General features: G+C 35.7%; 1 protein-coding gene across 1 annotated transcript in view; it reads left to right on the top strand.

The window, feature by feature from the left end:
• Positions 1 to 4,707: 4,707 nt before the first annotated feature.
• LOC129218482 (transmembrane protein 87A-like) overlaps positions 4,708 to 13,548 on the top strand; it is a 102,288-nt gene continuing 93,447 nt past the window's right edge. Inside the window, exon 1 of the mRNA XM_054852766.1 lies at positions 4,708 to 4,850. Within this exon, the coding sequence (XP_054708741.1) occupies positions 4,761 to 4,850 (90 nt within the window). The 5' untranslated portion in view covers positions 4,708 to 4,760. The remainder of the gene's footprint in view (positions 4,851 to 13,548) is intronic.

Here is a 13,548-nt window from a genome sequence, read left to right on the forward strand (position 1 = left end):
ATGGTTATGGACGGTATAGATCAGTAAATACATGCTACTGATTACCTGCACAATGCAGCGATAATATCAATTACTGCTAATCACCACTGATTAAAAAAATGCTCTTATTTAGCGGCAAGCAAATAAACATGCTTGCACCATAAAACTGAAGTAATATAGATTTCAGAAATGCAAAAAAAGATGAAAATGAAAAAAATTCGCAGTCACTGCCGTTTACCTTCCCACGACAGAACGGTTGTAGGCAAAAAATTTCAAGGATGCAAATAAATGAAAATCAAAAAATTTGCAGTTACTGCCGTTTGCCTGCCCACGGGAGAAAGTTTCCGTTCTTCCGTGTGCAGGTAAAGAGCAGTAAGTGCATTCTGCCGATTACCTGCAAAATGTAGCAATAAAAGCAGTTACACTGCTGTTTGCCTGCACACGGAAGAACGGAAACTTTCTCCCGTGGGCAGGTAAAGAGCAGTATGTACATACTGCCGACTTCCCGCAAAATGTTGCGAAAAAAGCAGTTACTGCTAATTACCACTGATAAAAAGATGCTTTTTTTTCTGCGGCAACCAAATAAAAATGTTTGTACCATAAAACTATATCAATATAGATATCAAAAATGCAAAAAAAATGAAAATCGAAAAATCTGCAGATACTGCCGTTTACCTGCACATGGCAGAATAGTGAGTTGTATTTTTACTTTCTACTATATTTAATATATAGAAGAAAGTATTGGATTCGTGCAAATTTTCGAATTTCGAATTTTGACGGATTCGAACGTTTTGAGGTGTGCTGAGTCCATTTCGACTATTTTTGGAAAATGTGTGTGTCACGTCTGTGTGTGACCAATTTTTTGTGGCCGCTCTACAGCAAAAACTACCGCATGAAATCGAAGGAAATTTGGTACACATATGTGCCCTATGTGAACTTGTGCCCATTGGTTTTTGGCGAGAATTCCTCCAAGGGGGGTGGAGCAATGGGACGTTTTTTGAGTTACGTGTGCTTGCTATTACTCTGGAAGTAACTGACGGAATCAAACAAAATTTGATCCATATGTTGCCATTAACAGGAACAGGTGCTGATTCAATTTTGGTGTCAATAACTCAAACGGGGGTTGAGCTATAGAACGTTTTTTTGTCGTCAATTGTGACTGCTGTATCTCAAGAAATAATGAACGGAATGAAAGAAAAATTAATCGGCAAGTAGCCCTTAGTGGGTATAAGAGCTGATTTTATTTTGGTGTCAACAGCTAAAAAGGGGGTAGCGCAATCGCCCGTTCTTTTTTTCCATTGTGAGTGCCCTATCTCAAGAAGTAATGCTACGTTCTGGTTGAAATTTGGAATATATGTGAATCCATATGTAAACAGGCTTTGGTTCAATTTTGACGCCAATCGTTCCAAGAGGTGTTGATTTTTTTTTTTTTTTGCGAATAAAAATAGCTTTATTAATGCAACAATAAGAAAGATAAATCGTAATAGATTGTCGTCTGCGCATTTTTCGTAATTTTTATTGTATGGAAATGATCGGAAATATTATCTCAATGATTTAAAATTTTTAACTGTTGCCATCTTATGTTTGTTAACAAATAAAATATTTGTAATTAATTCAAGCAAGGCTTTTAAAATAACTTTCAATTTTCGCTCTTTGCTTTGCTTTTGTAATAACTCAGACATTGGGATGGTCGTCAAGTTTTTGCATGTGTAATTTTGTTTTTGTTGGGAATATTGCTTCCTCGTCAAGCATGGGGAGGGATCAGAAAAAAAAAAAAAAATATAGAAGAAAGTTTCGTGATAGCCACAACATACTAGTTTATCTTTGTTGAAACTATTCAGCGAAGAAAGTAAAGGAAAGGTTTGCAATAAGTAAAAAATAAATAAAAGAAATTTAATATTCAAAAAGTCTAAAAGTGATATTACTTTTTAAATTCAACCATAATTTAATTTTTAAAAGCCAAGAGTTGAAAGTGCACTCTCTTGAAGCAGCCCACTACCGGTGCTCATGGACATGAAAGTGAACCATATTTCCCTTGATGTATTTTGTAGTTTTTCCTAAGTATTTGTAGACCTTGTTTAATTAATATTATTTTATTGTTAAAAGTCAACGGGAGTGGGAATGCACCCGTTGCTGGTGCTCATAGACATAAACATGAGTTTAGTAATTTTTGTGATGTATTTTGCAGTTTTGTAGTTATGATTCTGATCCCTCCTCATGCTTGATGAGGAAGAAATATTCCCAACAAAAATAAAATTACCTACGCCAAAACTTGACCACCATCCCCAAAACCGATTTATCTCAAAAGCAAAGCAAAGAATGAAAATTGAAAATTATTTTAAAAGCCTTGCTTAAAATAATTACTAACATTTATTTGTTAACAAACACAAGGTGGCAACAGTTAAAAAGTTTAAATCATCGTGATTATCTGGACATTTCCCATAGAGTAAAGAAATATGTAATTTCTTTACTCTATGTCATTTTCCAGCAGGTAAAATCACGCGAAATACGCAGACGACAGTCTATTGCGATTTATCTTTCTTCTTTGTTGCATTTATAAAGCTATTTTTATTCACGCCAAAAAAAAAAAATCAGCTCCCCCCCCCCCACATGGGCGCCAAAGTTGAACCAACGCCTGTTTACATATGGATTCACATTTATTCCAAACTTCATCCAGAACATATTACTTCTTGAGATATGGCACTCACCAACGGAAAAAAAAAGAACGTTCGATTGCGCCACCCCCTTTTCAACTATTGACACCAAAATAGAATCAATTCTTATACCCTCTAAGGGCTACTTGTCGATAAATTTCTGTTTGATTCCGTTCATTATTTCTTGAGATACAGCAGTCACAATTGACGTCAAAAAAAAAGTTCTACACCTCAACCCCCGTTTGAGCAATTAACCCCAAAATTAAATCAGCACCTGTACCTGTTAAGGGCAACATATGGACCAAGTTTTGTTTGATTCTGACAGTTACTTCCTGGGAAATAGCAGGCACGCATAACTTAAAAAAGGTCCATTGCTCCACCCCCCCCCCTTGAAGGAATTCACGCCAAAAAACAATGGACACAAGTTCACATAGGGGCACATAAGTGTACCAAATTTCGTTCGATTTCCTGCGGTTGTTGTAGAGCGGCCACAAAAACTGGTCTCACACACACACACAGACATTTTCCAAAAATAGTCGAAAGGGACTACATATCTCACCGACCTCACGTTCAAATCTGTCAAATTCGGAATTCGAAAATTTCCACTTTTCCAATACTTTATCTACCAATATCTATATCTAATATATAGAAGAAAATAAAAAAACGAAGAGGCACAGGTTTGAAGGGGCACATGTTCGAGGGCGCAGACGAGGGAGGGTGATCAGGGCAATCACGTAAGAACGTGTACACCACTGATCGTGGTGTACGTTCTTACGTGATTTTTGTCCTTTGCTTAACATGAATTGATTTCTTTTTTATTTTCTTAAAACATTGTTTTAAATTTATTTCAAATGTACTGAAAAGTTTCAAACACAAATTTATTAAAGTAAAATCCCTCCCCCTACCCCAAAACCAGGGGGAGCAAAGCCACACCCTTAAACCCCAAAATGGGAAGATTGGGCACCGGGAACATTTGGCGCAGAGCATTTTGGGCGCCGGGAAATTTGGGCGCCGGGAACATTGGGTGCCCAGAATATTGGGCACAATGTGCTCGGCGCCCTAAGTTCCTGACGTCCAAAATGCTCGGCGCCCATAGTTCCCAGCGCCCAAAATGCTCGGGGCCAAATAAAAGTTCCCGGCGCCCAAAGTGCTCGGTGCCAAAAATTCCCGGCGCCCAATCTTTCTAGACCGAGTAGAGGTAGCATGTTTTTATGACATTGCCTCCATGACAAATAGAAAAAGCCTTGTGAGGTAAGACAGGACGGGGATGCGCAAAATGTACATGGTACTTTTTCGGTTGCTATTTACGCTGTTAAATTCGTTTAACTTGTCATCGTTTACAGCAGCCAAAGCTTCTGTATTATAGGGGTGCCCACCTAGGGGGGGGGGGGGGTCATGGCGTGGACTGCGTCATTTAAATTTTTAGGGGAGGGGTGTTGTGATGGGTATATGGGAGCGGGGCTCTTACTTTTTTTGGAAGGGTCTTCGTGATATTGGAAGGGGGTTGTGCCCTTGCCCTTAGGGGGGCGGGCACCCCTGCGTATTTGGCTAAACTGCGCTTCTAATCAAATCCAGACACGGATAAAAAAAACTCTTTTATTGCTATTTAAAAACGAGGTCTCTTGAGGTTTTTTTTTTAACCTAAAACTGTTGTAAAAGAATAATGAACGGTCCATTTGGGGCGAAATGCTCTCTTTAGAATAGTATTTTCCTGAAAGTTTCTTGACTTCTCATCTGAAAAGGGGCGAAAACGTACATTCTCTTTTTATTTTTCCATTTTTTCAACATTTTTATGCAATCTAAAATCTATGTAAGCCATATGCATGTTCATCATGTTTCATGAATACAAATTATAATTTTCAGGGATTATTTTAAACGACTCTTTTTAGCTTACTAACATTGACTCTGGACTAATACTGGAAGTTCAACGGACCGGTGCTATACCGCGGTAAGGTCCATAGTTGGCACGTGACTATTCGGGCTTCTTATTTAGGTTTGGCATCCATAAATGAGCCACGCCTCCTTTGTGGTGTTTTTCGATGCTGACCACTGCTTAGGTATTTACATCCGGTACTGTGCGTTAAGTAAACAGTGGAACTAAGACTACCTGTCATAGCTATTAAAATAATGCGATTAACTTTATTTCTAACTCTTGTTTTGGTTTGTAGAGTCCATACTTTTCCAGATCCTGGCCAGTGGTCAACGAGCTATAGTAATGTAAGTAATTATCGTTGTAAATAACATCTGTATTTTGGTTTTAGCGGCTACTGTTAAGCAAACGTGCATGCATACGCTACAGAGCACATGACTAAAAATTTTGTGTCTTCAACTTACGATTCATTTTTAATAGACAATTATTAGCTATAATAAATCTAGAAATAATATTTGGTTAAACTTTTGTGTTAATCATTAATTTCGTGAAGTTTTTGGTGTCAAATAAAAAATCAATTGCATACATAATTGAGTTGCAAGATTTTAGTAATTTAGGGGATTACAGTTTTCGGTAGAACAGATCTGAGATAGTTCACTCTGCACGTTTTGAGAAACAGTTCTACGATGAGGGTCGGGCATCATTATGTTTGCAATACAAAACAACCACTCCGTTTGCATCTTTGAGCAATTCGATTTTTATAGAGGCATCATTTGTTGCACAAATAAAACCTTCAAAGACTCCAAATATATTAGATCCTTGTCCCATTGTAAGGACTTTAAGAACATGGAGTCTACTTGTTTTTTATAACCATAACCATTTTTTTTTTAAAAAAGTTGTAAGTCTTTAAAATTTCACTGCATTACATGGACGTGAAAGTCCTTGTTCTTCATAGAGTTCATGCAAGGATCTAATGTATTTGGAGTGTTTGTGGGTGATTTTGTACAAGATTAACGCGTCTGTTAGAATAGAATTCCCCTTTGCTTGAGCAATAATCATATTTCTGTTTGAAAAAAGTATGTTTTGGTGATTTTTTAAAAATGATTAGTTTTTCCAGATAAGACTTTTGCTGTCTGTTGCTTTTGATCTGAACTAATATCAATAAAATACAGGTTTTTAATCTTTAGCTTCCCTACTTTCCTTTTAAGGTTTTACATTGCATTCTTTTTTGAAAAAGAGCTCCAATTTTTTTGCAATCAACTAAAATAGGATATTTGGATTTTCGCGCACTTTTTAAGCAGTCTATAATTAAAGCTTTTAACTAGGTAGATAATATACAGTGTTTGAGAAAGAAGTCCCCTGTGTGAGATAGAATGGTGAAACAAGTTGTATGTTGCCCCAGCGCTCTGTAATTTTTTATGCACCGGTTCAGCGGCGGATGGAATGGTATAAACTGACTCTAGCATCTACAGGTCAGCCGGTCCATTGAGTGTGCACTCAATGCAAATTTTATCTGAAAACATTAAAAACTGCTCCACTTTTCGTAAAACTTTAATTGACTCCTCCCTCCCCCCCAAATGTCGGGCCTGGCAAAGTAAAAATAGCCCTACTTTTTTTTTTGTCTCCCGTGTATGAAACTGGCGGCCGTTTAATAAAAATATATTTTAAATACAGAGATATAGAGAATGGATTCAGTTTTATGGTTCAAGAGTCAGTAATTAGTTGATCTAAATATTGATAATATGAACTCAATCGTAAATATAATATTAATTCAGCAATAGGAAATAAGGGTTCTTCCCTGGATTTTTTTTTTCGATTGTAATATAAGAGAAAAAGAGAGTCATGGGCTCTCCCACGAAAATTTTCGAAATTGTTGCTTGCTCTAAAAACGCAGCTTTATACAATCTTTTGTGATGTCAAAAGGAAGAGAAATTAGGTGGCAAATATCTGGAAATTTTTCTCATTTGTATAGTCTTAAAAATGTGTTTTAGACAGTCTTCGTATTTGTTAAAAGGAAAAGAAGGTTCGTGGACACTCCCTCGACAAATTTTCAAAATTGAAACTTAATTAACACAATTGGTATATCTCTAATTAAACACAAGACACGGGGTAAGGAGGGGATTCGGGGACTTGCTATGAAAATTTTTAGGAAAAAAAATGCTCTAAAACCACGGTTTTAGATTTTTTTCGGTGATGTTAAAGAGAGCAAAGATTCGATGACCCACCCCCACAGTTTTCCTGAATTTTTGTATTAAAAACACATTTTTGATCTTCGGTAATGTTAGGCGGTGAAGAGGTTCGGGGCGGTCCCCTGAAAACTTTTTGAAATTGGAGTATAAAAAGCAGGATTGTGCAGGACAATTTTAGTAACGTTAAGGGGACCGGCAATGTTTTAAAATTGAAGCTAACAAGCATTATTTTAGTCGTTTTTTAATGATCTGCGGGTGGAGGAGTTTTCAAAAGATCTCCCCCAGAGATTTTTCAAAATTAAAGCCTATAAACCAAAATTAAAGACTATCTTTTACGCTATTAGCAAATGAGGTAGGGACGCTCCAACGCGAAAATTTTGAAGTTAGCTTTTGAAACACAGTTCTTAAAAGATATTTGGTATTGTTAGTAGGAGGAAAGATTCGGGTAAATCGGTAATTTTGCCAAAATGGAATCCTTTTTTGATTCATTTTCATCTTTTAAGATTAGGAGCTAATGTGGTACTTTTCAGTGACACCATTAGTCTCCTTTCCCTTTCTATGTTTTATTTTAAATGTCATGTCTTCTGAATCTCTCGATAAAGTTTTGTCTTACTTTCGTTGCTTGCGTTTAAACACCTAGAACTGCTGGTGTGACTATTCATTACAATAATATATCTCGCGAACTGCTTTTAAACAGTTTTTCTGTATAAAACTTGCTTCAGCACCCATGCATTTCCCTCCAATGAGCTGTCCCGTGCGTTTCTCTCCACTTAGCAGTGATTTTTAAGACAATTAAAAAAAAATGTACATTGGCGACCTTCTATGAAATTATCATGTTTATGTGTCTATTTATTACTCAACTAAAGCCTTGTTACTTTTTATACAATGATGCACTGAATGCTTTTTAAAAAAAAAAAAAAAATTGAAACGTCCGTTTTTGCGACCTTCTTTTAAGTAAATTGAAATAAAGAACCGTGGATGTTCCTAAGTAATATTATTGCATTTATTAAAATTTTGCAGAAAAAATATTTTTTGTTGATTTAATTCCATTTGTTAATTTATTATTTTCTATTTAGTTTTTTTTAATGCTGAGAACGTTTTTTCATTAATTTTTATCCCTAAATTTAAATTGGTGGCTTCATTTCTGAGAAACTAGGGAGGGAAGGGGGTGTAGCAACCCCCTGGCCTGACAATGGCGCTGCCTCGATTTGTTTATTATCATCTATGAACTAGAGGCAGCCACGCAACAAAGTTGTCTCATCGGCCGAAGAATTTACCGACACATACAAAAACAGCCAAATACTTGCAGCACGAGTTTTTAAAGTTTTTTTTGCATCATTTTGTAACCATTGCTTCAGAGCAATTTTATTAAGTCGCTGAAAAATTTTCGACTTATTATGAAATTGCCATAGATATTTCAATAATCAGAGAAAAAAAGAAAGAAAGAAGGGTTAGTAAAGAAAAATCTTAGGTTCTTTTTTATACTTTTCTGTTGTAAAATTCATAGCGGCCCAAATGGAAGCGGCCTACCGGGCAAATGCCCAGCTGCCTGCCAGCCCCATCCGCCCCTGCACCGGTTTTCAAAAGTATTTAAAAAATTCAGAAAGCTCTGTAGTCAAATAATTTTTAATAGGTGTGTGAGAAAGAACTTCCTTACTTTAAAATTACTTAACAGCAAAACCATGTGAGATAGAAAGGTCAAATAAGCTGTATGTTGCACCATCGCTCAGAAATTTTTTTATACACCGGTTTTCAAAAATAGTTCGAAAATTGGGTATCAGAGAGTCGTGTTGTCAAATGTTTTTAAATTGGTGTATGAAAGTGCTTATTGAGCTGAGGTCAAATCTCATTGCTCACATCGAATCCATCTGTAACAATATACAATCAAATGGTCATATTATTGCTGTGAAAAATTACTATATTGAACCATTGCAATGATATTTGACCTCTGTTTAATTAGCACTTCAGGGGTCTGGCCAGAGGAAATTTGGGTCCGTTAACGGACCCTTCGCAAAAATCTGATCAACCAAAACGGACCTTTCACAAAATCCCGACCAACCAAAACGGACCCTTCACAAAATTCTGACAAACAAAAACGGATCTTTCACAAATTGTTCATTGGAAGAGCAAATCTCAAATCAAAATAACGCAGCATATTTCCAACGGTAATGTTTGGAACCTTTTTTAAAGTTTAATTAGAGATATTAACTTATACAAAATCTGCTAATTTTGCAAAAGAAAAAAAAAAGTGCTCTTATGAGGCTCCTGCAAGCGATAAATAACTACTAAGGCCAAATAAATATAATGCTTGTTGTTGATTTCTATGAAAGAAATTAACAGCTGAAAGTCGGTTTGGTTTATAATTTTGCTTGTTTGTTTTATGCAGTGGTGTTGTTGCAAACTTCTCTGAAAAAGTTAATCGCAAGCACTTTTCTCCCCGCTCATGATTTAATAAACAATAATATACAGGGAAATGAACTTAGAACTGCAAAGGATAGTTGGGGGGGGGGGGGATGTGATTGCTTCAGATAGGATTACCAACTTTAAACTTATCGCCACTTAGTGTCTGGCGGGGTGATGTTTAATTGATATTTTGGAAGAAAGTTATATGGGTTTGAATTTTCGATGCTAAAAAGGATAATTAATTTTAAATGGACTCTTTTTCATTGTTTTTTTCTTTAGATGTCTACATTTTGAAAAGCGCAATCTTTTTAGATTCGATATGAGAATCCTACTTTATTCTTTTTTCAAGCTAACTTCGCTTTATTAGGGTGCAAATAAATGAAAAGTCTCTTTATTTTTGTAACAACGCTTATTTTAAGTTTTTAAAGCGGAATTCCATTTTCTTTTATGAGTCAAAACTTTAAATGCTGAATCGATGGTATTTATTTATTTATTTTGATTCAACTGTGTCCAGACATTAATGAAATGTTTATCATAGGACTCTAAAGTTCAATTCTAAAATAATTTTATGAGAAATATTTATTTTACAAGCCGTTTTTGTACTTTTGATGTTTTTACTTTGAGGATTGCGATCTGTTTGCATCCGCTATGGGAATCTGATTTTTCAAATTTTCGATGTTTAGTACGCTTTGTTAAGAGATAAACAATTAAAATATTTGTTTATTTTTGTAAAAATCATGGAGTTTATAAATTTTAAACGAAATTTTGTCTTTTTTAACAATGTCTTGGTTCAAAAAGTTAAATGCTGAACCCCTGCCTGAATTTCTTTATTACAATTCTTTTAAATACTATACATATAACATTTCTAGTATAATTTAACATAATGTAGAATGGTAAATAAATATTGATACTTGAGGGATACCCATCTCCCAAAAAGCCATGCCGCCCATACTCCAATACTCAAAAAACACTCAAGAATGATATTCCCAACAGAAAAGAGGGAAAACACTCAACATTAAGTGTCAATGATGCAGTTTGCGCCATCTCAAAATTTAAAAATTTCGTTTTCACAAAAAAAATTTTTTGCAAAATTTGATTTTTTACAAAATTAATTGATTTTTCACAAAAATAAATGATTTTTCACAAAAAACGGACCCTGTGAAAAATCCTGGATAGACCCCTGCCCTTTCATACAGCTATTAAAAACATTTAACTACAGCATTTTCTAAATTTTTGAGCTATTTTTGAAAACAAGTCTGTCAGAAATTTCAGAGTACTGGTGCAACATGCACCTATTTTCACTTTTTTATGTCACATGATTTTGCTGTTATGTCATTTCAAAGTAAGGGAGTTCTTTCTCAAACACCCTGTATATTTGTATCAGAATGTGTCAGTAACTATTTATTGTATAGTTAAAGCAGTTGGACTAAAATCGGGGCAATAGAAAAGGTTGCTTCGTAAACGTCGCATTGGCAAAAAGGAAACGTTTCCAAAAATGTAACTTTTAAACACATAAACGCTGCAGAGTTTCTACCAGAAATTACTGTACTTTAACTGTCCTTTATGCTTTGTCCCAAAAAAATTCATTTTACTATCTTCCTCAGTTTTTTAGTCTTTTTTAAAATACTATTCATCCCTCTTCTTAAATTGATAAAAGTTTTGAAATTATTTTCAAAAATGTTCCTCAATGCTTCTCATTAGACGAGATGGGGGGCTCAGAATCAAAGTAATAAAATTTTACAGCTTTTTTGAGTAGAGGGGCCTGGAGACGAAAATGTCGAGGGACCCCTTGGCTCTTGGTGGACCTGCCCAGCTGCTGTACCTGTACTATATTAGATAAACATACTGTCATATAAAATGCTTTTATTTCAACCAAAATGTGTGCTGTCACACTTTTTGTTACCCACTCCCTCCTCCTTGTCAAACTCACAATTTCAGCCCCCCCCCCCCCCGCCCCACAAAGCATGACATTTATGGATGATCGACCCCTAATGAAAATTGTTAAATGAAAAATGTTATGTGTGAATTTGGTCAAACACTTCCTGCCTACTGTGCAATGTAAATGAGTAAGAGATGTTAAAAATCTTCCTCTTGAAATGTAGCAATCTTTTGAAATCCTATCCAAAAATACCTAGGAAAATAAAAAGAACCATTTTTCTAAGTTAGTAAATTGCTAGTTGACATTTCATCTTGCAAGTGCAAAGATATTAGCAACTACATTTGTCTGGAAAATGAAAGAAAGAACATGAGAGATAAGCCGCAATAAGAGTGAAGTCAGTTTTGGGAGTCATTACAGTTCAACCATACAGTGCCTTTCCATACAATCTGTGGTCAGACAGTACTTGATCGCATCTATTCTATCTGATTTGAACAGGATAAATTCAAGGGACCTTTTCAAGCTTAAAATTTCAAACGATTATATCTATAAATGTACTACTACAAGCAATACCATAGAAATTAATTTGCTTTTACAGACATGTGATAGATACGAAGTATCAGACAGGGTTGGAACAACTATTGCTTTAGAAGTTCTTTACCCCACCACTTCCGAAATTATTGAGAAAAACATGTTTTATCGGAAGCTCAAAATAGCATGAAAAACTGCCCTGGCAACAGACAAAGGCTTGCAAACTGTCTCTTGCTTGATGGTTTACTCGTGCTAATTGAGCTCTATGTTTGTGTGTTTCAGTGTAATCTAATTCTGAAAGTTTAATAATTCTTGCAATACAGTCGATTTCTGTTACAACGCGATTCAACTTATGTGAAATGGCTTTAACCAGAGGCATAGCAAGGCGTGGGCGAAGAGGGCACACAGCGTCATACCTCCTAATGCCTCGCATCTCCAGTTCGTTCCAAATTTTTCTCTGATAAAAGTTAGTTCTGAGAAATTTTTTTATTTTTTCAGTCCAGAATTAGTTGAAAAATACAGTCAGATCCGACTTACGCGAGGGATGCATTCCAAGACCCCTCGCGCAAGTTGACATTTCACGTTGTAGAGCAACGTATGTTTAGAATTTTTTTATAAGCATACCTAATTATTTCAGACAAGTGTTAACACCCCTCAAATTGTCTAAAACCATTTCTTAACTATATATCACGTACCTTTTATAAAGAACTGACTTTTTACTGTATTTTAGAAAAAGCGTTACTATTAAACATAAATTACTGTTATGAAGCACTAAATCAATGACCACTGAGATACATGAATTAAAACAATAGGGTACTTACAGTAAGTACATTACTGCATTATAATGGCACTGAACAGTAGATATCGTACACTTAATTATAGTTTTTAAAATGATGAAAATGATGGTTTATGCAGTGTGGGAACACCCCTATTTCTGGCCTGTTTAAACCACAATGAAGGAGCAGCTTCTATTTTCACGATGTTTTTAGTTTGCTCAGACCCTACTCTGCAAGCTTCAGTATTGAAACTAAGTTCTGAACTTTTATGGATGTCTTTTCTTGAATTTTAATTGCATGTATCAAAGATCCACTCATACCTAATTGCCATGCTGCCTTCAATCTGCTTTTTAATTGTTCAAGCATATCGAGAATCTTGACATTTTCTTTTTAATGTCAAAACTTTCTCATTTTCTTTCCACTTTCACCAACTTCAGATGAAAAAGCGTGTTTGGGAGCCATTCTACTTTATCAACGTTCATAAGTAGAATGAAAAAAAAAAAACATTAAGAATCAGAGCGGTTATTTGTATAAACTAAAGCAAAGCGCTGCTTTTGGTTTAGATTAATACAGTGTGTGAACTTCCGCTTTCAGTGATATTAAAGGAATAAAGTCCATTCACAAAACCAATATTTAGTGTCAACGAAGCCCATTCTAACGCTCCGCCCGCCGCTCCTTTCCAAAAAATTTCATGCTGCAGGGGAGCAATTTGCGTCAGCAATAAAAAAATTCATTACTTAGAAAAAAGACTCATGTTATAGTCATTTCATGTAAGTCAGATTGCGTTGTAGCGGGATTCGACAGTACAGATAAAAACACAAATTTTTCTCATCCAAAAAATGAAAACTGAAGGTGCTGATTAAACTGTTGTGTGAAAAGAAAGATTTTAGAGGGAGGGGAGAAGAGAAAAACCATATCGGAGGTCGGAAGAGGGTCAAAAGGACTCAAACACCTTTGACTGAGCCCTTATTTGCATCCATGTAAATAACATAATTTTCTCTCATTTCACATTGTAAATTGCCCCTTTTATAGTTATAACAGTAATTGCACAGCCAAGCAGTGGCGATTCTAATCCTGAGTGGTCACGTGTCGGGCCCCCCGTCATGCCCAAAGGCCCGATTAAAGTATCGGGAGTCGATAGGCTGAACCCGTTTTAGAAGCCCCCCTGGTTGGGAAATTTTATCATTTTAGCTATTGGCCAAAACAATTTCAACAATTTGTGGGCTCCTAGAATGCAGGCCCCTCGGGCATGGCCTATTAGGTCTATTCA

This window comes from Uloborus diversus, chromosome 3 (assembly GCF_026930045.1).
Source record: "Uloborus diversus isolate 005 chromosome 3, Udiv.v.3.1, whole genome shotgun sequence".
NCBI classification, from domain to species: Eukaryota; Metazoa; Arthropoda; class Arachnida; order Araneae; family Uloboridae; genus Uloborus; species Uloborus diversus.